At 35.2% G+C, this 26314-nt stretch overlaps 1 protein-coding gene across 1 annotated transcript in view; it reads right to left on the bottom strand.

Annotated features, from left to right (window-relative positions):
• The window catches only part of LOC101901532 (serine-rich adhesin for platelets), a 238540-nt gene that overhangs the window by 21447 nt on the left and 190779 nt on the right, over window positions 1–26314 (bottom strand). Inside the window, exons 3-4 of the mRNA XM_059126713.1 lie at window positions 25530–25840; window positions 15200–15427 (exon numbers count right to left, since the gene is read on the bottom strand). Of these exons, the coding sequence (XP_058982696.1) occupies window positions 15200–15427; window positions 25530–25840 (539 nt within the window). The remainder of the gene's footprint in view (window positions 1–15199; window positions 15428–25529; window positions 25841–26314) is intronic.

A 26314-nucleotide genomic window follows, 5' to 3' on the forward strand; every position in this document is an offset into this window, starting at 1 on the left:
TCACATGTTGTAGTACCCATTATGAACTTCAACTACGAAATTTGAAACAATTCGGGTCAATAATGTGACTGAAATCATCAAAATACCGAATATCGGGAGGTATCGTTATTTAGGGGCTATACGAAGATGTGGACCTGCTTACGCGAATTTTTGTCATCGGCACTAGTATCTATTACGAACTTCAAATACGAAATTTGAAATAATTCCGGTAAAAAATATGGCTATAATCATCAAAATACCCAATATTGGGAGGTACAGTTATATGGTGGCTATATGAAAACTTGGACCCACATGGCCCATTTACCACCCATAACCTGCCTACTAACAAAATAAATATGTGTGCAAACTTTTAGTCTTCTATCACAATTCGTTCGAAAGATAAGAGTAATTACAACAGACAGAAAGATGGACATCGCCACAAAGACATAAAATTTTACGTTGATCAAGAATATACAGGGTGAGATAAAAAACTGCAACAAAGTCAAGCGCCAAAAAATTTTACATTTTGTTGAATGAAAGCAAAAAATTTCGGTAATAGCATCAAATTTAAGAATAATGTTCGAATGGGTCACTTTTGGCTCGAATTATGGCCTTCAAACGGCCAATGAAACCGTGACACGCTGCCCGAATGTTGCTCTGCGGCATTTTGACCCATTCCCGGCGAAGCGCTTGCTTGAGGTGATCGATACTTTGCTATTTTTAGTGCCAATTTTGCTTTCCAAAATACTCCAGACACAATAGTCCAACGAATTGGTATCCGGAGATTTTGTGGACATTCCCGCTCATTTGGTAACCGTTCTTGGGTGGCGCGTGCTGAATCCTGTTGGAATGTCCAAGGTCTGTGGCCAAATGTTTGCGTGCCCAAGGCTTTAATACGCCCTCCAGAATATTTTCGCTACAATATTTGACATTTATTCTGATGCCACGGTCGATTAATACGAGCGGAGAGCGACCATCGGCTGTTATGGCGGCCCACACCATCACCATGGCCGGCGCTTGAGTTCTGGTGGCCAACCGAAGGTACACAGTTTAAGCTGACCTCTTTGGCAAGTAAACACGATCATTTTGTTTGTTTACAAACTGCTGGACAACGAATGTTTTCTCATCGGAGAAAACCAAATTCGGCAGTTCACCACTTTCGGCCAAGCGAAGCAACTCTTTAGCTCTTTTGATTCTATTTTCTTTCTGTTGCGGTGTAAGTTCTTTCAATTTTTGGGAATTTCAATGGCTTTACCCCGAGCTCATTTTTCCATATTTGCCGAATGGAATATTGCGATATATTCATCTCAGATGGAAAATTCTCACCAAAAGGCTAATGTACGCTTGTAAACAATATAATGAGCTGCCACTGGAATGATTTTAACAGCTGTCGGACGAGTGGCTTAGAAATGACAGCAGTCTGAAGATGGTTGCAGATTTTTTATCTCACCCTGTATACACTTTGGCTTGGTCTGACATGAGTATTTCGAGTAGATACATAGTATGGTGGAGGGTATAACAATTTAGTGAAAATGGCAACGCGAATGGGTGTTTTTCGTGCCTTGTGTACCCTACTTGTATAAATATTGAGAGCTTTCGTGATACCTACTTTTTCTACCTCGGAACTATTTTCTGACAAATACTTTTGTTTATGATAGCAATAATCCACCATAGTATGGTGGAAGGTATAAAAATTTAGTGAAAACGTAAACGCGAATGGGTCTTTTTAGTACCTTGTGTACCCTACCTGTATACATTTTGAGAGCTTTCGTGATACCTACTTTTTCTCCCTCGCAAATATTTTCTGACAAATACTTTAGTTTATGATAGCAATAAAAGGAAGGAGAAAAAAACTGCACCGCAATGTTTGGTGTGTTAGTTTTTTGCTCCATTGAATGAGAAAAAGTTGAGACAGTGGTTTGATTGTTGTTAAGACGAGATAGAACTTAAAATTTTTTTTAAAGATCCCTGTGAGTAAAACATATATTGTTTCTTTATAACATTAAACAAGGACTATCAGAGGTTAACTTGTGGATATTTGGTTATGTATTTCTTGGACTTGTTGTCAAGATATCCTTTTCGATGTTCGTTAGTGGGAATATAAACTGTGGCGTTGTAGGCGTTTGTAAATTGTTGCCTCATAAAGGCTGTTGAACAAAATCAATCCTGTTAAACCCGACAGATTTGCTGAAATTAGTGGTAACTAGTTACTAGCTATGGTTTTATATTTTTTTTTTAATTATGAATTGCCAAATAAATATGTTCTTTGGCAAAATCGATGAAATGTTTTCATTGAACTTGTTTTCCAATTCTTCCAAATTTTTCTATTTGTCTGTGTGATAGATTCGTTTATTTAGCTGATACTCTTCTGCTTTTTGCAGATGTACACACTTACATATGTCAGACATTTTTGAGTTTCGCTGCCTCCGTTGACGTTTTCAAATCATTATTTTATTTCGTTTTTTTTCAAGGGCCAAGAGATTTAATTAAACAACTGTTGTTGGATTTTTTTTGTTGAGATTTGTTAAAATCAACACCCCACAATAGAGTATCACGATGCCATGGAAGCTGTCAGGCATAATTCAATATTAAGATTTCAACTTTTGATTTGGGTGAAAAAAAAATCAAGTCATGCATTTTGGAGTATTCTAGATAGCAACTGCATTGGAAGAGCCATCATTCATGCCACACAAAAAATAGTGGGGATCATAGAAGATTGTCTGTTATGCTTTGTTGTGATTCATCAGACAATGTTTTTGTTTTATTTTTGGGATGATAGATACAGTTGTTTATTTTGGTTGCTGTTGCCCAGTGTTATTATGACAGTGAAGTGGTAATTTAGAAAATTTCAAATGTGTCTTCTCGCTCCGCCCTTTTTTTTTCATTTTTGAATGCAAGTGTTTGCTTCCGCGTTTTGATAGTATTTTGTTTAGGAATCTCTGTTGTTAATTACCCTTCCCAATTTTGATTTCATTGTTTTTTTGGGAGGTTTTAATTGTGGGGGATATACAGCGGATGTTTGAATTGTTTTGAAAATAAACAATTTTTTTTTTGAATGGGGTTTTGGGTGGTTTCTGAAATAGTTTTGATTACAATATGTTAACATACTTATGACCAGACACAAAAAAGTCTAAACAATTCAACACGTAAATGACATTTGGGTCAAATAAAATTGTGGGAATATTGGCATGAATACAGACAAAAGTTATGAGTATTTTGGATTTTTTTGAGTATTACAAGATGATGTAAAATGCGGGAGCAATATGTCGTTATGGTACTTCATTTAACAATTTATTGGCTCATTGCTTATTAACTTATACTGAGAGAATTTTTTCTCTCACGTACAATGAGAGAACAATAGATATACCGGAGCGGGTTTTACCAATTGGTAAAATTCGTTGGAATATAAAAGAAATCTATTCAATTTGGGCTGATACTACATAGAAAATGGTGAGTGATAACCGTAAAATCAGATCGAAGCTATATGAAATCTGAACCGATCTCAATAAAATTTGGCAGAGTTTTTTTCCGAGCAGTATCTGATGTCCGGTATCAAATATCATTGTTGTGGAGTGCATATTACGCATGTGGAGGACTTAAACACCAAATCGGATGAATCATATACGTATGGGGTGTAGCTATATCAATTTCCACCAAAGTTTGAAGCACTTGCTTTTTGTCAAAAACCTGAAAACAGATAAAAATATACAGGGTGGGATGAAAAAACAGCAAGCAACTTCAGACTGTTGTCATTTCTAAGCCACTCATCCGACGGCTGTTAAAATTATTCCAGTGACAGCTCATTATATTGTTTACAAGCGTACAAAAGCAAAATAATTTTCTAAACTCGCATTACAGTGGCCGAAAATGGCTCGAAACATATCGCAATATTCCATTCGGCAAATATTGAAAAATGAGCTCGGGGTAAATTCATTGCAATTCCAAAAAGTGCAAGAACTTACACTGCAACAGAAAGCAAATAAACTCAAAAGTGCTAAAGAGTTGCTTCGCTTTGCGAAAGTGGTGAACTGCCGAATTTGGTTTTCTCCGATCTCCGATGAGAAAACATTCGTTGTCCAGCAGTTTGTAAACAAACAAAATGATCGTGTTTACTTGCCAAAGAGGTCAGCTGAAAATGTGCAACTTCGGCTGGCCACCATAACTCAAGCGCCGGCCATGGTGATGGTGTGGCCCGCCATAACAGCCGATGGTCGCTCTCCGCTCGTGTTAATCGACCGTGGCCTTAGAATAAATGCCGAATATTATCGAAACAATATTATTACGAGGGTGTACGCAAAACACTTTGGCCATAGATCTTGGGCATTCCAACAGGACTCAACACCATCGCACTCAGCACGCGCCTCCGAAGAATGGTTACAAAATGAGATTTCTCGCTTCATTTCCAGCGCACAATATCCACCAAAGTCTCCGAATACCAATCCGTTGACAGACACGTTGTGTCTGGAGTATTTTGGAAAGCACTGGAACTAAGAAATACCAAAGTGTCGATCACCTCAAGCAAGAGCTTTGCCGGGAATGGGCCAAAATACCTCAAAGCATCATTTGGACAGCGTGTGACGGTTTCATTGGCCGTTTGAAGGTCATAATTCGTGCCAAAGGTGACCAATTCGAACAAATCTAAACTTATTCTAAAATTTGATGATATTTCCGACATTTTTGCTTTCATTCAATAAAATTAAAAAAAAAGTAAAAAAAGCTGTAAGTCCGGCCGGGCCGATCTTTGAATACCCTCCACCCTTCGGAACGAATTTGGCAATTCTCAAGAACAATAAAATCAGTTAAAAATATCTATTAAAATCTTAAAAATAGATTATATGGAGGCTATACGAAGACGTGAACCTGCACAGACAATTTTCTGTCATAGGCTGTAGTATCCATTACGAACTTCAAATACAAAATGTGAAATAATTCTGGTAAATAATGTCGCTAAAATCATCAAAATACCGAATATAGGGGGGTTCTTTTATATGTGGACTATACGAAGACGTGGACCCGCACAGACAATTTTCTCTCATAGGCCGTAGTAATTATTTTAAACTTCGAATACCAAATTTGAAACAATTCCGATGAATATTATCGCAAAAATCATCAAAATACCGAATATCGGGGGGTACCGTTATGTGAGGGCTATACCAAAACGTGGACCTACATGGCCCATTTTCAATTTCAAAAGTCCTGCAGACATAATATACATTTGAGTAAAATTTTATCAATCTACTACAATTCGTTCCGAAGTGGTTGTCACAGATGGACAGACGGACAGGCGGACAAACTTTTATATATACTTTGTGGGGTCTAAAATGTATATTTCGAGGTGTTACAAACGGAATGACAAACTTAATATACCTTGCATACTATGGTGGAGGGTATAAAAATGTAAAAATTATGGAGTTTGACTTTGTTGCAGTTTTTTTTTATCTCACCCTGTATATGGGGGCTATAGTTATATTTAATATACTTGCATCTAGAATAAATTTGGTCTAGAATTCAGGTCATTTGGACTAATACTAGCCATTTGGTGCAGAAAAACAAATATTGTTTGGAAAAGTTCATCTTAATCGAGTAATAAATTCATCCTGCATTTTTTTTCACAAAAATACATTGACGGACGGAGTGATTCTATGAGGGTTCTTAAAAGTAACAATAGATCTATCTCGCTTCCATATGTGGTATAGGGAATAAATAAACAAAAAGTAATCAAAGTACATCCCATTCATGAGCAAGGATGGTATCATCCTTACTTGAAACTTAAATTCTTTTAACCTTGAAGACCTTCTATTTATGTCATAAAGCCATACCGCCTTACATTTAAATATCTGTGTTTTAATCTAAATTAGTTTTGCTAAAACACTTGCCAGCTAAACATTTCTTTTAGATTAACTGCTCCTTGGAGAATTTTAAAACATAGTAGCAATTTTAGTACTCAACTTGCATGTTTCCGTATTTTACAACCGAAATGCTTTGAAGGACAACGTGAAGTGGACATTGTAACTCTATTACAAAACGAAATGTCCTTCATATGTTGTCGAATAATAGACATTTAACATTGTTGCCATTGAAAACCGCAGCAACAACAACTCGTCCACCACGTATATTGTCGCCTTGCCGGTGAACAAATTTTTAAAGAGCGACTGGCATGAAGTGCCTAGTATGGCAAGAAGTTTGCCGCCATCTAACGTGAATGTAATCATAAATCATGTTAAGCGTTTCTGGGTAAAAATTCGGAACAAACTTTTTGTATGGTAGGTACATGGACACGTTAGCATACATGGAAGTTAATTTTTGCAGCGCCGGTAATCAACGCAGCAGATTCGGTTATATGTAGCTCTTTGGCTGCACTCTATTGCCTTTAACATAAATTATTCTGTCATAACTTTAGGGTAATGGGTGTGTCATACAAGGAACTCTCTGTCTCCGACTCTCTCTCTCTCTCTCTCACCTCTCAATAGAACTCCTCGTTGATTTTTTTGCTTGTCTAGCTTGTAAATTGTTGCCGCTATGTCGTCTAAAAGTTACTGCAGTAATTTCATTTATGATCATTGAATTTATGTTCACCCTTCCTTCTCCCTCTCCCAATTGTATCATTTTTTTTGGTAAAATTGCCATTGCAGTTAGAAAGTTCTATGCAACAAGCTCCTCATCATCATCTTCATCATCGAGATTGCATATGACTTTGTATGTATTATATAAAGTGATTGAGTATTGTTGTCGCCAATGGCACTTTTGGAACAGTTTGTTTTTGCAACGGCAACATGTTGCAAAAGTTTTCGTCTTGAAATGTCTGGAATCACTGAGGCACAAATTCCTTTCAATCAAATTAGGAAGAAATGGAGACGTGTTTTCCACATTTCGAAACAAAACATAGATAAGTCTGCATAATTATGAGCAAATTTGGATAATTATGCAAATGAATTTGCCCGAAAATTGTGCATATTCATGCATGTAAAGAAACTTGGAAAACAAGTCGCCTAGAAGTATGCAATGTAGATGTATACCATACTTCCGAAGAGAGCAGGATTATGTATTATTTAGTTGTGGTTTAGTTTTTATACCCTACACCACAAGGTGGTCAGGGTATTATGTCTTTGCGCATTTGTTTGTAACAGGCAAAAGGAAACGAGATAGACCCATAGTTCCTTTTGATGATCTGCATAGAATCACATTCTGAGTCGATTTATGCATGTCCGTCCGTCTGTCCATGTATTTTTGTAAACAAAGTACAGTTCGCATTTATTGCCCTATCCAGATGAAATTTTGCACAAATAATTTGTTTGGCCCAGGGACGAACCCTATTGAAATTGGGGATAATCGGTCAAAATTTAGATATAGCTCCCATATATATCTTCGTCCGATTTTCGTTTTATTGTGCACCAAACGTGTAATATTAGTCCGAATAGTATGGAATTTTGCACGTACGATCAGATTGGACCTGAAAATAAGTATGCCGAATTTGATCGAAATCGGTTCAGATATAGCTATAGCTCCCATATATATTGTTCATCCCATTTGTTATATTTGTCCTTCGCAGCCGTAATATGCACTCTGTAACAACAATATTTAAGGAAATATATCAAATACAGCTCAGAAATACATTTGCTAAATTTTATCAAAATCGGTTCAGATTTGGATATAGCTCCCATATATAACATCGTCCGATTTACCTTTTATTGTGCACCAAACGTCTAATATTTGTCCAAATGGGATGGAATTTGGCACTTACGACCGAATTGAGTCTAGAAGCTAGTATGTCAAATTTGGTGAAGATCGGTTTAGATATAGCTATAGCTTCCATATATATTGTTCATCCGATTTGTTATATTTGTTACCCACAACTGTAATATGCACTCCGTAACAACGATATTCAGGGAAATATATCAAATACAGCTCAGAAATATCTTTGCCAAATTTTATCGAGATCGGTTCAGATTTGGATATATCTCCCATATATATTTTTATCCGATTTCAAATTAATTGTGCACCAAATGGGCAATACAAGTCCGAATTTAAGAGATACAAATGCTTCGGCATATTTAGTCCTTTGAACTTTAAATTATAATTATAATCATAGCGTGCATGATTGAATTCTCCCATAAAAACTTTTAATTGTTATGCCTAGCTCTACTAAGTTAGCAAAGTGGTGTAGGGTATCATAAAGTCGGCCCCGCCCGACTTTAAGACTTTCTTTACTGGCTTTGAGCTTCCTTTGATGGCATCTACTTCTGGGGGATTCATAATGTTATTTTTAACATGACTTTGCATAGAGCTTTTTTAGGGCATACAGGGTGATATGAAAAAACTGCAACCAACTTCAGACTGCTGTCATTTCCAAGCCACTCGTCCGACAGCTGTTAAAATTTTTCCAGTGACAGCTCATTATATTGTTTCCAGCGCACAATGGCCACCAAAATCTCCGGATAACAATCCGTTGGACTATTGTGTCAAAGTCACCTCAAGCAAGTGCTTCGCCGGGAATGGTCCAAAATACTGCAGAGCAACAGCGTGTGACTGCTTCATTGGCCGTTTGAAGGCCATAATTCGTGCCAAAGGTGACCAATTTGAACAAATCTAAACTTATTCTAAAATTTGATGCTATTTTCGACATTTTTTGATTTCATTCAATAAAATTTAAAAAAAAAATTAAAAATGATGGCGTTTGACTTTGTTGCAGTTTGTTATCTCACCCGTAGATCAAAGCTTAAATTGTAACTTCGGCGTGAAAATACAACACTGCTGTTACCTTTAGTTGACACCAGTGTTGTATTTTCAGCCAACATAGAACAATGTTGAATATTCACGCCGAAGCATAGTAGAAGAACACAGGTAGTCGTATCGTAAAATGTCACAAAATGTTCCTAGCCATGACATCAAGCTTCTTATGTACTTAGCCCTTTAGTCTTAAAAGTGAAGGCTCGTCAAGGTAAGGCTGGAAATACATAAAGAGCATATTTGGATGGCTTAAGTCATCGGCTGGCTTCTTCGTAGATGAACAAAGGAGGTTTAGGTTGACTTAGTTTGATTTTGGCCCTAGGCTCCTTTGTTCATTACCGAAGAAGCCAGCCGATGACTTAAGCCAGCCAGATAAGCGCTTTATGTATTTCCAGCTTAAGACTGTGTTTAGCCCTGTCCGTCCGTCTATTCGTCTGTGGAAATCACTCTAGCTTCCGAACGAAATGAAATAGGTTGATAAAATTTTACTCAAATATGTACTATGTATGCAGGACTTTTGGTAGTGAAAATGGATGATGTAGGTCCTCGTTTTGGTGTAGCCCCATATAACGGTATCTCCCGATATTCGGTATTTTGAGGATTTTTGCGACATTATTGACCGGAATTGTTTCAAATTTGGCATTTGAAGTTCGTAATGGATACTACAGCCTCTGACAAAAAGTGGTTTGTGCAAGTCCCCGTTTTGGTATAGCCCCCATATAACGGTACCCCCAAATATTCGGTATTTTGATGATTTTAACGACATTATTCACCGGAATTGTTGAAAATTTGGTTTTTGAAGTTCCAAATGGATACCTCACCTTAAGATAGAAAATTGTCTGTGCAAGTCCATGTCTTCGTATAGCCCCCATATAACGGTACCTCCCGATATTCGGTATTTTGATGATTTTAGCGACTTTGTTCCCGGCAATAATTTAAAATTTAGTATTTAAAGTTCAAAATGGATACTACACCCTAAGACAGAAAATTGTCTGTGCAGGTCCACGTCTTCGTATAGCCCCCATATAACAGTACCTCCCGATATTCGGTATTTTGATGATTTTAAGGACACTATTCACGGGAATTGTTTCAAATTTAGTACTTGAAGTTCAAAATGGATACTACACCCTAAGGCAGAAAATTGTCTGTGCAGGTCCACATCTTCGTATAGCCCCCGTATAACGGTACCTCCCTATATTCAGTATTTTGATGATTCTAGCGACATTATCCACCGGAATTGTTTCAAAATTGGTATTTGAAGTTCGTTATGGGAACTATAGTCTGTGACAGAAAACTGTCTGTGCGGGTCCAGGTCTTCGTATAAGAGCCAAATATCAGTACCTCCCTATATTCGGTATTTTGACGATTTTAGGTACAATACCCACCGAAATTGTTTTAGATGTGGTATTTGAAGTTTGTAATGGATGCTACAGCCTGTGACAGGAAATTGTCTATGCTGGTCCAGGTCTTCGCACAGCTCCAATTTAACGGCACCTCCTTATATACGATATTTTGATGATTTTAGCTACATTATACACCGTTTATTTCAAGTTTCGAATTTGAATGACAAACAATGCCTATGTATGTCCACGTCGTATAGACCCTAAAATAACGGCTATATTCGGTATTTTTAAAATTTTAACAGAATTTTTTAAGGATTTTATTTTTTGAAAATTTTCAAATTCGTTGCATATGGTGGAGGGTATTAAAAGTTCGGCCCGGCCGAACTTACTGCTTTTTAACTTGTTTATATTTAAATATTTATAAAAAATACACTTTATTAAAAATAATAACAACCTTTTTTTATAAGTTTGAAAGACGAATTGAACTTTCTAATGGTATTTGGATTTTATCATCATCTTTTTAATTTTTTATGAAAATCTCTCAGAATTTGTATTGTGCGTTTTTTTAAATTTATGAGATTGAAAAATATTTTATAATGATCCAAATGAAGGCATGACTGCTAAAAAATTAATTTTGTATGTATGTACAAGAAAACAATAACAAATATGAAATGAAAAAAGTGTCTATGAAATGAATGAATGTGTGACATGATGAATGACATGACAAGAAAATTGTTGTGGGAATTAGAATATTGGATTAGTTATGTGGCGCAATGTATATCTTTTTTTTTTGGCGCAGCAGCAGAAAGGCGGCAAATATTGTTAAGCTGCTGATTTTTTTTGCTAAAATTGAATTTGCTAAATAAAATTCCACATTGATTTTAAATTGCAAAAATCAGGATATTTTTATGAAAACATCATATATACATACATAACACAAAGAGCGACAGCGAACACACAAAGGATAACAGATAACATAACAAAGGTATTTACAAAGAAAACTATGATTTTCTTTTAGCTAAACATGCTGTTTAATAACTGAGGTCTCAATTGGTGCCGGTTATTTATTTTTTGGAGCATTCTTGGAGCTAACATATCTCATTCTTTGGTTGCTATTTTTATTTTTCAAGTGCAACATAAAACAACAACACTCAGGCCGAGCAAATAAAATGCATAACGTATTTGTTTTCGTTTTCAATTGTGAGTTGAAAACAAAATATTAAAGGAAAAAGAAATCAATTACTTTTTTGCATACCAAATAAAAATTTGGGTATTCCAAAGACAGCATAACAAATGCTTTAACATAACATGTTGAGGGGGATTTTAAAAAAGAAAGAAAATAAGTTTGAAATTAAAACAAATGGTATGGCAAAAAAAAAACGAGAAAAAAAGAAACAACAAATAAACACTTTCAAAATCACAATAATTTCAAATTACTTGGGTTTTGGTTATAAATAAATAAATAAGTTATTTAATAAAAATATAATACAAAAATTGATTTTATTTATTTTTTAATGCAAATGTGGATGTGTGTAGTAGTAAGAAGTTCTATTTTAAAGAAACATTCCAGTTCTAAATTACTCTGGGGATAGCTTCTTTTTCTATGAAAAGTTCGTTTTTGTTATTTGAAATCTATTTCTTTGATAAAAATAAATTTTTATTTACAATTTTTTGACTGGCTACATACAAAGGAGTTTTAGGTTGACTTAGTTCGATTTTGACCCTACGCTCCTTTGATCTTTTCCGAAGAAACCAGCTGATGACTTAAGCCATTCAAAAAAGCATTTTATGTAATCTTACCTTAAAACAACAAGTTAATCAAAAGTCACATAGATTCCATGGATGGATGTGGGATTTTGGAAAGAGAAAATGTTTCGGAAATATTTCAAAAAATACAAAATATAAGATAGTTCATCGAAAAGAATCTACAATGAATTCAAGGAATAGTTCGTCTGTTTAACTTTAATAGAGAATAAAAAGCCTTAAAACGTTTTTTTGACAGGCTTCTTTGTAAAAGAACACAGAAGCGTAAAGCAAGCATAAATTATGGTCCGCAATTGAACTAGAGTTGTTCCCAAGGCTTTAGTTGGAACCAAATTAACGCCAATAAGTTTGTCTGATTATCCTGAAATTTATAACAATTGCTGCGGATTGTTATTAATGTTAACACAGAAGTTCTGCAAGAGACAGGATTTCAGAGAGAAATTTTACCACCTTTTTTACTGAGAATTTGCAAATTCTTTCTTTTTTCTTGCAACCCTTCTTCTTCCTGTTAGAGTATCCGATGATTGATTTTAGTGTAAAAAATTGAAATCAAATTTATAAAAGCCCATTTTTATATCCTCAGCAATATGGCAAGAAATATCATTTGATACGGTCAAAACGTGCCTTATCGAAATAACAGTTTTGTCCCTCTCTTCTCTCTTTGGACCAAATCCGTTTTAGAACATTTGGAGTCGATCTCGCGATCCGTTCGTATGGCTGGCTGGTGCGCACGATAGCTCTCGAAGATAGTATCCGATTTGGTCCAAACTTGGTACATCGTAATATTATTATCAAACTTAGATCGAGTTCGGAGATGGGCAATATCGGTCCACTACTTCTGTTTACTCCACCACAAAAGGTCGACATTTTCAAAAAAATTATTTTATTACACAGAAGGAGAAAGGATAATCCGATTTTGCTCCAACTTTGCGAATCCTAATATTTGCATTAGTGCTAGATCAGGTGAGAAAATGGAAAATGGTATCGGTCCACTCCATCCTATACCCCCACCAAAAAAGGGTCGAAATTTTAAGTAATTCTAAAATGTGATGTAAGATTCAGATTGTATTCAAATTACATACAGCACAATATTTTTATTAACCCATGATCTGGTATGAAGATGGAATATATCGGCCCACTCCTTCTGGTACCTCCTCCAATAAGGGTCAACATTTTGAATATCCATGGAGCTCATAAAAGGCGAAATTAACATCCGACTCCATTCACACTTGGTACATCTCAATATTTCCATCAACACAAGATCTGTTAAAACGATGGTAAAGATCAGACCATTCCTTCTGATACCTCCGCCACAAAGGATCAAGGTTTTGAATAAACAAAACGATTATAAAATCCGAAATAAGCATCCGGTTATCTTAATAATTCACACATCCCATTATTTTTACTAACAAAAATCTGCTGTAAACATGGGATATAGCGGTCCACTCCTTCTGGTACCTCCCCCACAAAGAGTCAAAATTTTGGATATCTATAAAGCTCATAAAACGCAAAATTAATATCCGATACCATTCAGACTTGGTACATCTCAATGTTTCCATCAACAAAAGATCTGTTATAACGATGGTAAGGATGGAACCATTTCTTCTGATACCTCCCCCATATAGGGTTCACGATTTTGAAAAACACTCAAACATAGCGAAATAAGTAAGATAATATATATTTGCGAACCTCTTCTGGTACCTCACCCAAAAAGGGTAACAATGTCTGTCATAACTTGCGAAACAAGTCAGCGATTCTATACAACCAGAAACCTGAGACGAATATGAATTTTATGATTTCGCATAAGATTGGATATAATATTCGATTTTCTTGCAATTTGGCTCATATCAATATTTTTGTCTGTATTAGATGAAGTATGAAAATGGAACACTTCGATCGACTATATCTGGTAACTCACGTACAGTTTATCATTTTCTAAATTTTTTTATATATCTCATATAAAGTAAAGGAAGTAACCAATGTAGTCCAAACCTGGTACGTCGCAATATTTATATCATATTTATTTAGGTTCAATACGTAATGGACAATGTTGGACCATTCCTTCGGAACCTGCTCCTTAGAGGCTCAACCATTTTTATTAAAATATTTCTTTTTATGCCGGACTAATTGTTTTGTTTTGACAAATCAGCTGTTTGCTGGCAGTTTTTTTGCAAAAGAGAATGAAAACGCCTTCCTCTTTTAAAATTTACCAGAGAGACTTAATGTTATAACTCTCTCCGTTAAATTTGAGTAGTTTGATTGTTAACTACACAAAACTGCTATTTCAAACATTTGTTGGCAAATTTGCAAAAATTGCGTGAATATGGCTCTCCTTTCAATTGTGATATTTTTTGTGTAAGGGAACACGTTTTCGAGCAATGAGTTGAAGATTCTTGCAAGTAAAGGAGCAGAGCTTAAAATGTTCCATCAATGAGACTAATAGTAAAAATTGTTTTACTATTTGTTAACATTTTGTGTAGCAAATTTCAATCAAAATTAGGTATTAAAACATTTAGTCTGATTATCTGCTGTGATTGCGATTACTCTGGTGGTTGTCAAAGCATGGTAGAAGAATATAGGTAGATGCATCAACGCTTGGGAACATTGATATGTCAAAAATTTTAAAATGTTTTATGAAAAAATATGTCGATTTTTAAATGTTTTTTATACGACGAAAATCCGAGGTTATTATACAATACATTTTTCATCAATTTTTAATAATTTTTCAATCACGATTTTCAATATCAAAATCGGTTTGACAGTTCATTGTCCCAGCAGCTGTGTCGATGCGACTACCTGTATTCTTTTACCATGTTGTCAAACTAAAACTCATATCACATTTTCTCCCCAAATTACTTCGTAAAGTATGTTTACATGCAAATCTTCAATTTTAATAAACTTGACAGTGGATAAATTAGACTATGGAAAACATACGTTAAATCTATTAAGATTATCAAGTTAATCCGAGTAGAGATTTTGCATGTAAACGCTCCATTTCAACGACTACATCACATTTGCATTAAAAAATAAAATAAGGTACATAAAGAGATAAAAAACTAAGATATAAATAAATATCAATAAATATAACTTAGTCAAGGTATAAATGTCAATAATGAATATGTTAAGAATATTTACAATAAATTTTGAAAAAAAAAAAAAAGAAAACAACAACATAACTGCGCTTCACTTCCAATCTGAACATATTCATTATTTAACATAAAATAAATAGCCTATTTAAAGTAAACTTAAAAAAGAAACATAACTCCTCTGATGGTATATGGAGCACATGAATAGCACTAATAATATGTTTTATATTATACTTTAAATTATTAATAAGAATAATAATAATAATAGTGGTAGTAGTTGTAGTTGTTGGAAAAACATACCCATTGGCTGCGCTTTGTATTTCTTTTTGATCAATGCCGGCTATTGTGTTGCGCCGTTTGCCGCGTGCCTTACGTGATCTCGAACGTCTGGCTACAGTTTGTACATCATCGTTCAGATTGTTCGTATCGGGCATTGTGGTGAAAACACCCGTTGTCGATTTACGTGCCATACACATGCGTTGAAAACGTTTACCAGATGTATCAACAGATATAACTTCGGCAGGATATCTGAAAAAAAGAAATAAATATATAAAAAATAATAATATTTAATTTAAGAGTAAAACATTTGCAATTTTGAAACTAGTTCTGGGATAACATCAACCTGTTAGGAAAATGTAAAAAGAAAAGAAAATTTTAGTTACGAGTAAAATTTTGTTTCAACTTCTTTTATCATAATCTCAACCTGCTAGAAAAAATCCAAGTTTAACCAATACAGGGGGAGATGAAAAACTTCAGAATTCTGTCATTTCTAAGCCACTCGTCCGACAGCGTTTAAAATTAGTGACAGCTAATTACATTGTTTACAAGCGAACAAAAGCATTTTGGTGAGAATTTTCCACAAAAAAAGTTATTCGTGATGGAATTCAAGCGCGATAGTGTGATTTCTTTATATTTGGCTGGAAAACCATAAGTGGCTATCTTTAGAGCACTCCAGCATTTAAATGTGAGTTCATCTTTTGTGTCTCGTACCATCGCTCGTTACCGTGATACTGGTAGCGTAGCCCGACGTCAAGGAAGTGAACGAAAGAAAACAGCAGAATCAGCAGAAATGGTTCGAAAAGTAAAGAAGCGACTTGATCGAAGCCCTCGTCGCAGTGGCAGAAAATAGCTCGTGAGCTGAACATATCGCAATATTCCATTCGGCAAATATTGAAAAATGAGCTCGGGGTAAAGCCATTGAAATTCCAAAAAGTGCAAGTACTTACATCGCAGCACAAAGAAAATAATCTCAAAAGAGCTAGAGTTGCCTTGCTCGGCCGAAAGTGGTGAACTGCCGAATTTGAGTTTCTCCTATGAGAAAACATTCGTCCAGCACAGTCCAGCAGTTTGTAAAAGAACAAAATGAGCGTGTTTACTTGCCAAAGAGTTCAGCTGAAAATGTGCACCTTCGGTTGGCCACCACAACTCAAGCGCCGGACATGGTAATGGTGTGGGCCTCTATAACAGCCGATGATCGTTCTCCGCTCGTAATAATCGACAGTGGCATCAGAATAAATGCTAAATATTATCGCGAAAATATTCTGGGTGGTGTACTAAAGCCTTGGGCACGCAAACATTTTGACCGCACACCTTGGACATTCCAACAGAACTCAGCATGCGCCACCCAAGAATGGTTACAAAATGAGGTTCCTCGCTTCATTTCCAGCGAACAATGGCCACCAAAAGTCCCCGGATACCAATCCGTTGGCGCAAGGTTGACGCTAAAAAATACCAAAGTGTCGATCACCTCAAGCAAGCGCTTCGCCGGGAATGGGCCAAAAAACCGCAGAGCAACATTCGGGCAGCGTGTGACGTATTCATTGGCCGTTTGAAGGCCATAATTCGTGCTAAAGGTGACCAGTTCGAACAAATCTAAACTTATTCTAAAATTTGATGCTATCTCCGACATTTTTTGCCTTCATTCAATATAATTTAAAAAAATGGACAAATTATGGCGTTTGACTTTGTTGCAGTTTTTTTCATCTCACCCTGTATATAAGGATTTATTAATTATTTTATTTATTTCCATGTTTTATTTAATATTTTGAATCTGAGAATCCTTCTCCACGTAGCAGCGACAATCAAGTTTCATCAAAGAAAAATGACAGTGACATTGGCTGGCAGCAAGGAGTGGGGTCTTAATACCAATTACAGTAGTTCATTTAACTAACATTTTCCCAGTAATGACTTGACACGACAACTTCGTGACTGAGCAACGAAAAAAAAAATATATATACAAACAAAAAAGGATGGATGGATGAAATCATTGGCAGCCTAGCCTGGCTATGCGCTTAGATGGGAGGCAAATGAAACGCCTAAGAATGCAATTAACCTTAAAGGTTAACAAAAAACTAACAACAGCAAGACATTTAACAAAAACAACAACAAACAACACAAAGTTATCAAAATAAGACAAGAAGAGTGAAATAGTCAAACGAGACAAGAACGTGAAAACCCAACATCAAATTCCTCCAAGGCATTTTGAAATTGCTTAGAAGAATGAAAAACAAGTAATGGCAATGATGATGGTGTAACACCTATTGGGAAAGACCACATCCTAGGCTGGGGGACTGAAAGAAGCACTGAATGTCGTAATCCTTTTTTTTTGTGATAGTGGTCAATTTTGATTTTATTATCGAACAACAATAAACATAACGAAGGAATGCACTGGCACTGAATCTAATAGCATGTCTCCATTGAAAACCGAACAACGTTGTTCGCTCTCAGAATTAGGTACACGAATTAACCCGTTCATACGGCACGATTCGTAATTCATAGTAAAATGATTCATTTTTTCAAAAATTTTGTTTGTTGATTTGAATGGGAATTTATACAAAAATACATGAAATTCTCACTAATATGAATAGAAGGAAATATTGTTTTTCTTCCAAAGAATAATTATTAAAATTTAAAATTTTTAAAATTTCATTAAAGTTTTTTAGTTTAATTTTTAAATGTCATAATTTATTTTTTCGATAAATGCTCTCATTTTTTAGGGATGGGACATACTTTTTCGTTGTTCTGAGAGTGATTTGATTTGAACTATGTACAAATATGAGTGTTCGCTCAGGAAATTTTGTGTGAAGAATTAAGTAGTTTTTTCATAGTTAAGGGTCAAACAACGAATAGAGAGCGAATCAAGTGCAGTGGAAACGCCACATAAGCCGCATTCTCTGCTGTTTTTTTCTTCAAACAACCACAAAAACAATCAAAACAACACTATAAGTTGCAGGTTGCTATATTGGAAGAAATCGCATAGAAAAATACCATCAAAACAAAAGAAGAAACAAAGAAGCCAATAATGTAATGACCAAATTGCTTTTATTGCTATCGCCCGGTTAAAATGGCTTTCTTCGTGTACTGTCTTAAGGCAAGGTAAGCAGTTGCCTTTAATCTCCAACTCAAATTGGCCGCCACATTTTCTTTGATTCTCAATGCCAGGCAGCGCTACCACAGCTATTTTTACGACTTTTGGTCATTCTCATGAGAAAGGAAATAAAATAAAAATTTTACGATTACCTAAAACCACATAAACTTGGTGCATATTGGAAAAGAAACGCATTTTCATGGGGAAAATTATTTCAGAATAATTTGTACTGAGATTAAAATAATGAAAATCGGTATAACTAGTAAATTGAAAGTCAAAGTAATTAGAGTATTTTTATTTCAATAATGTCTATGGAATTTTAAATTGAAAAGAAATCGGATATTTCACATCATATACATGATCCAAGTAGAAGGTCCCCCTTCCAGTTTAGCTGGTAATCAGCTGTAATCAGCTGGTAATCTGTCAATTAAATCATCAAACGAGAAAATACGATTTTTACTGTTATCGAAAATATTTCTTTGGCCATTTCATGGTAGAAGAATATAGGTAGACGCGTCGACACAGCTGCTGGGACAATGAACTGTCAAACCAATTTTGGAATTGAAAATGTTGAATGAAAAATTATTCAAATTTGTAAAAATTGTTGAAAAATGCGAATTATAATAGCCTCTGAATGACTTAGCATAAGAAAACATATACAAATCTACTTAAATTTGAAAAAAACATTTAAATTTTTTTGACATATCAATGCTCCCAAGCGTTGATGCATCTACCTGTATTCTTCTGCCATGGGCCATTTCAAATTTGTTGTAAAGAGAACGGGAAAAACATACATATAAAAATTGCGATCAAAACTATAAAAACAAAAAACTTGTTTCTACTTTAAGGAATCTACACTGAGAAAGACTTGCAAAAAGAAACTAAGGTGCCAGGGAGGAGTTCATTTTTGTCGTTCCCAAGGATAAAAAAATGAGGGAAAATGGAGTACACATCACAGGTGAAGTTAACACCCACATCGCAGGTGTGTTCGAACCACTTCAACATGGAGCCTGTAGTAAAACGCGGAAAAAATTAGATAATTGCCTATAGCTGTCCCAGAATACCGACCACCACTGAAGGACATAAGTAATACTTCGAATTTGAGATGAGGAATTATATCACTATGTTATGCCATTTCATAAACGCAGTATTGGGTTATTTTTATTTATATTGTGAAAATAGAGTACAGATTTTAACAATTATGGAAACGATTTTCGATATGAAAACGTCGTCACCACAGGACTGCACCCAGAGTGTATGAGCAATGTTAGTGGCACATGAACCACAAATACCCTCACCACATCAGCGAGGTCGGCAGAAAATCAATGTGGGATTCAGTTTATTCTTGATTTTGATCAAGGCATCCATCAACATGGGATATATTTTCATTTAGGGTATCTCGCCAGGCTTATCAGGATTTCAGCGGTAGCTTCAGCTTGGTGACCTTGTACTTGGGCCATGGTCATATGTTTCAAACATTTGTATTTGTTTACTCAATATTTAGTAAAATGTGAATATGGTATTTTATCTCTCTCTCTCTCTCTCTCTCTCGTATCTCTCCAACTATAGAACCCTGAATTCAGTGTTGCCACCAAGAAAACTGCGTATTACATATGGAGTCACACATTTGGGGGAAAATTACACATGTATCAATTTTTTTTGATTTTTTTAAGAAAAAATCCAAATATTAGAAATGAGCTCGGAGTAAAGCCATTGAAATTCCAAAAAGTGCAAGAACTTACACCGACTCAAAAGAGCTAAAGAATTGCTTCGCTTGGCCGAATTTGGTTTTCTCCGATGAGAAAACATTCGTTGTCCAGCAGTTGTAAACAAACGTGTTTACTTGCCAAAGAGGTCAGGTGATATGCACCTTCGGTTGGCTATGGTGATTGTGTGGGTCGCTATAACAACCGATGGTCGCTCTTCGCATGTATTTATCGACCGTGGCCTCAGAATAAATGACGAATATTATCGCGAAAATATTCTGGAGGCTGTGTTAAAGACTCAGGACCATCGCACGCGCCACCCAAGTATGGTTACAAAATGAGATTCCTCGCTTCATTTCCAGCGCACAATGGCCACCAAAATCTCCGGATACCAATCCGTTGGACTATTGTGTCTGTAGTATTTTGGAAAGCAAGGTTGGCACTAAAAAAATACTAAAGTATCTATCACCTCAAGCAAGCGCTTCGCTGGAAATGGGCCAAAATACCGCAGAGCAACATTCGGGCAGCGTGTGACGGTTTCATTGGCCGTTTGAAGGCCAAAATTCATGCCAAATGTGACCAATTCGAACAAATCTAAACATATTCAAAAGTTTGAAGCTATGTCCGAAATTTTTTGCTTTCATGCAATAAAATTAAAAAAAATGTAAAAATTATGGCGTTTGACTTTGTTGCAGTTTAAACTCTTAAAGTGTCAAACACACTCACTTCTTGCCTTTCCCAAAAATCATCAGTTAAATATTCTTTCCCCAGAATTATTCGAGATGGGAAGGATTAAAAAAAAGAATGATCAATAGTTAAATAACAAATTACACATGAATTACACATTCCACTAATTGCACATGGGCCACACATTAATTAACACACGAAACATTAAAACTCGTGTGACGCGTTCATTCTGCCTTGACAATTAGGCGCTTTTCATTGGAGTCCTTTACCATGATAATTATCTACCTATTAAGTGGTTTTAATGAGATCGGTGTCAATTCCATTGTTTACGAACGATATAGTTCAATTGAACGTTTCACTGAGAAGAGTAGCAGAACTAGTTTCGTCAATACTCATACTGTAATTCCATGGTAGAAAAATATATGTAGCCGCATCGACACGGCTGCTGGGAAAAATGAAATGTCAAAACTATTTTGCAATTGAAATTTTTTAATGAAAAATTATTCAAATTTGTAAAATCTATTATAATAACCTCCGCTTAACATCGTATGTATAAAAATTCACTTATATTTCAAAAAAAAAAACATTTTAAAATTTTTGACAAATTTTTCTACCAAGTGTGATTCCAATGACAAAAGAGTCGATCATGTCATAATCGTTCCTTCCTACCACGGCTCAATAAATGGGCACTCCATTTGCCGCAGCTGACTATGGTATTAGTTCTATTATGTTGAAAACTTAGTCATCGTTATAAAAGTAGATGCATCAACTCTTGGGAGCATTGAAATGTCAAAAAAATGTAAATGTTTTTTTCAAATATAAGTAGATTTTTATATGTTTTCTTATACTACGTCATTCGGAGGCTACTATATTTCGCGTTTTTCAAAAATTTTTACAAATTTAAATAATTTTTCATTCAACATTTTCAATTCCAAAATTGGTTTGACAGTTCATTGCCCCAGCAGCTGTGTCGACGCGTCTACCTATATTCTTCTACCATGAACCTAAGTTTGTTTTTTTTATAGATTTTGTAGTCAACCGAATTTTAACCGATTTTAATGGCTTCGAAAAAAAAAACCTAATTCAAATCAATAATGGACGCGGACAGATAAAACTATATTTAACTACCTTTAACCCATATTCAATAAAATATTCCTTCAATTTCCTATAATTTAACTGACCCTCACAATAATGTCATGCCATTTAAACTCCCATCCCTAAATAAATCATATGATGCTTGAAATGATCATCGTTAACAAGAGAAAAAACGGCAATAACATAACATTTTATAAATTGACATATTTCAATTTCGACTATTCCCCATCCATTTTCATCACATCTCTATGTCGCCTTGCCATCACAGCTGGCACAGGTATGACAATGACATTTTTAGTTTGTTGTTATGATATGATGGCAGCAATCACTACCAAACTAATTTGCATACAAGCCCTTCAATTTATTTATTTTATAAACTGGAAAAAAAATCCAGAAACAATTGCCCAGAGTCTGTTGGGGAGAAACAACAAAACAACAAAAAAATGCTAGGAAAGCAATACGGATGAGTGGCTGGCCAAGCAACAACAACAACAACAACACTATGCTTGACTTTTATGCTAATTTAATTTGAATTTAAAATTGTTATTTATTTACCAGGTACTCGACCATGTTAATTTGTGTGCTACGGTTCTGCAGTTATGGCATGCATGCATGTTGAGGTAGCACCTTAACCTTAAACGGCATGGGAGTTGCGGTGGTCGGTTTTTGTGTGTGTAAACGCTGTGTGTGCTGACAGAGATGGTTGATGATTTATATGTTGAAATTTTGAAAAACGTTTAACTTGACAATGAATGAATGCCTCACTTCAACAATAAACCCACCAGTCAATGACAACATAAATTGCACAATGACAAAATGGTTTCCATGAAAACGGTAGAGTTTTATAATTGCTGCTGTTTTGTTAATGAAAGTGGAGTAGTGAATGATTTTAGTTTATTAAAAAACTTTTGTTTGGTGATAATATGAAGTAAAGCAAGGAGAAAATCACATTATGTCAGATGTTTTCTAAAGTTTGAGAGTCTTTTAGCGCCTTAAGGTATGCACCAACATTTTTCCAGATGAGGTATTCAAATGTTAATTTTTCTTAAATAAATTTTTGCCACGTTTAAAAATGGGGACATGGTAGGTACATATTAAGATTAATATTAACTGACCCTGAAAGTATGCTATATTAACATGATATTAAGTAAATCTCTAGATTTTGAAATATGAAAAAGTATTGACTCCGTTAATTTGGAATTCTAGATTCTTAAAAGAGTTAATTCAATAATTCTAGGACCGCTTTGCTTTCCAAGAACGTACTTGACTTCAAAAGTCCAAATGATAATATTAGGACATATCGAATCGAAACTTTTCTGTGACCAAAACGTATAAAAAACGAGGAACATGTGAACAATAAATATTCGGATCAGATTCTTTCTGAGAAAATTATTACAAAATTAGTCTCATGAATATGATTTTTAAAATATTTAATAAAATTACACAACAATCCTTAAAGTAAACTTGTAAAAAAGACCTAAATGTATGCTCCATGCATAAAAAACATGCAGAGCTGTGATTATGGATTTTTAAAAAGAAGCAGGGTTTTCAAGGAATAACTTTGGAAGCACTAGGAGAGCTTCGGCCATGGGTTCTAACTTTTGTAGGTGTACCAGATCTTTTTTATTGGTAACATTTTGTTAGATCTCAGATCTACAGGGTGAGATGAAAACACTGCAACCAACTTCAGATTGCTGTCATTTTTAAGCCACTTGTCCGACAGATATTAAAATTATTCCAGTGACAGCCCATCATATTGTTTACAAGCGTACAAAAACATTTTGGTGAGAATTTTCCAGAAAAAAAGTTATTCGCGATGGAATTCAAGCGTGATAGTGTGATTTCTTTATATTTGCCTGGAAAACCACAAGTGGTTATCGTTGGAGCACTGCAGCATTTAAAAGTTAATAAATCTTTTGTGTTTTGTACCATCGCCCGTTATCGTGATACTGATGGTGTAGCCCGACGTCAAGGAAGTGGACGGAAGAAAACAGCAACATCAGCAGAAATGGTTCGAAAAGTAAAGAAGCGACTTGATCGAAACCTGTGGTGCAGTGACCGAAAAATGGCTCGTGAGCTGAACATATCGCAATATTCCATTCGGCAAATATTGAAAAATGAGCTCGGGGTAAAGCCATTGAAATTCCAAACAGTGCAAGAACTTACTCCGCAACAAAAAGAAAATAGACTCAAAAGAGCTATAGAGTTGCTTCGCTTGGCCGAAAGTGTTGAACTGTCGAATTTGTTTTTCTCCGATGAGAAAACATTCGTTGTCCAGCAGTTTGTAAACAAAAAAAGATCGTGTTTACTTGCCAAAGAGGTCAGCTGAAAATGTCACCTTCGGTTGGCTACCAGAACTCAAGCGCCGGCCATGGTGTGGGCCGCCATAACAGCCGATGGTCGCTCTCCGTGGCATCAGAATAAATGCCGAATATTATCGCGAAAATATTCTAGAGGGTGTATTATAGCATTGGGCACGCAAACATTTTGGCCGCAGACATTGGACATTCCAACAGGACACAGCACCATCGCGCTCAGCACGCTGCACCCAAGAATGGTTACAAAATGAGGTTCCTCGCTTCATTTCCAGCGCACAATGGCCACCAAAATCTCCGGATACCAATATCAAAGTGTCGGTCACCTCAAGCAAGCGCTTCGCCGGGAATGGGCCAAAATACCGCAGAGCAATATTCTGGCAGTTTGAAGGCCATAATTCATGCCAAAGGTGAACCAATTCGAACAAATCAAAACTTATTCTAAAATTTGATGCTATTTCCGAAATTTTTTGTTTTCATTCAATACAATTTGAAAAAAAAAATGCTAAAATTATAGCGTTTGACCTTGTTGCAGTCTTTACCTGTACACACTTGCACGCTAAAAAAATTATATTAAAAAATTTCAATTTTTTAGGAAAATGTTATAGATTTTCGTAAAAAATGTTGTTAGAAGATCCCTTAATTTTTTTAATAAATTTTAAAATAGAATTTTTTGGGATTTTCGGGCATATTTTCTGAAGAACTTTTAGGATTTTTTAATATGTTGCGATACATATTAAATTATAATAATATAATAAAATTACAATAATAACTGAAATTCTTTTTGTTGTAACAGACGAAACTAACTTAAATGGTTATGCTACTTCGTTCATGTAAAACGAAAGCATAACAAGTGGAGAAAGATGAAAATGTTTGTAAGTGCGGTTGTAAGATTTAGAAGATTTTTCAAAAGAATTTTAGTTTTATGCAATTCTTTGGTTCGTCTTCTATTGAGCTTACGATCTCGTCGCTTGGCTAAAACAAGTTTTTTGTCACATAAGTTATTTTTAAAATAACTTCTAGAGAGAATATCCCAGACAAAAAACAAGGGAACTGATGAAAATTGGGGGCTCTTTCCGAAACCTAGGTATTCACTGCCTTAGCCCCTGGTAAACATTACCATCGTTCCGCACTAATAAACAAACTTTGTTTTTATAAAAACAACAATAAAGGGATTAAGCCTGACAATTTTGCAACAACAAAATACTACGGTATCCCGAACAAACAAGCCAACACTGTTCTATAATTTAAAATTTTATTTTAAGTTTAAAAAAGGTTTTCTTTCGATTTTTTGAAAATTTCTTTTGAAATATATTTGGAGATTTCCAAAAAAATCATTTAACGGATCTTTCAATAATATCAGATTTATAATCACGTAAATTTAAAAAAACTCCAGTTTTCGTTATTTATATCCTAAAAGTATACTACATAAATTTGTGTTTATTTCGAAATTCACTCACCTTAATGCTATAATTTTACATTGTTCCTCGGGCGAGGGCAGTCGATGATTTAAAGGCACATCGTTATTGATATCATTAGGAATATGACTGTTATCGATTAATGTATTATTGTGATCAATGGAATATAATGCGTCTACAGCATCAGCTGATAGCACGGACGGAGATAGGGCCGGTGTTAGGACACCATTGTCACCAATGACAACAGATGTTGAAATCGATGTATCCACATGGTGCATACAATCCGGTGTAACGGTAACATCACCCAATGCCTCGCTGGAGGTCCATTTGCGTAGATCTTCAATGGCGGCAGGCTGTAACAAAAAGAAGAAAAATATTACAAACAAATCAAAAAAAAAAAAAAAAACGTTATGTCATAGTGTTTTCAAAATAAATGTCCTAGCACGAGTTACAACACAATGTTGGTATTTTTAGGCATGCTATTTTTAATTTCAATTTTCTTTTTTCTTCAAAGGCCAAAGACATAAAACTTCAAAATGGCTTTACTCACGCAAAATTGTTCGCTTTGGAAAAGCAAAGTATTAAAACGTGTGATTTGTTAGTTTGTTGGTGCAAGGTAAAGAGAGAGAGAGATAGAGAGAGAGAAATGTAAGAAAAATCGATTTTATATAAAATCATGGTCATTTATTGTAGCTGTTGGCCACGGGCCAAAATGTCGCCCAGACTTGTGCCAGAAAGTAGCCGAGACGCATTGGTAGCTTTGTGTGCAAAGAGCATTGACATTAAAATAATATTGGAAGCATACTTTTAGGGAATTTGAAAAAAAA

The sequence above is a fragment of the Musca domestica genome, unplaced genomic scaffold, assembly GCF_030504385.1.
Source record: "Musca domestica strain aabys unplaced genomic scaffold, Musca_domestica.polishedcontigs.V.1.1 4, whole genome shotgun sequence".
Classification (NCBI taxonomy): domain Eukaryota; kingdom Metazoa; phylum Arthropoda; class Insecta; order Diptera; family Muscidae; genus Musca; species Musca domestica.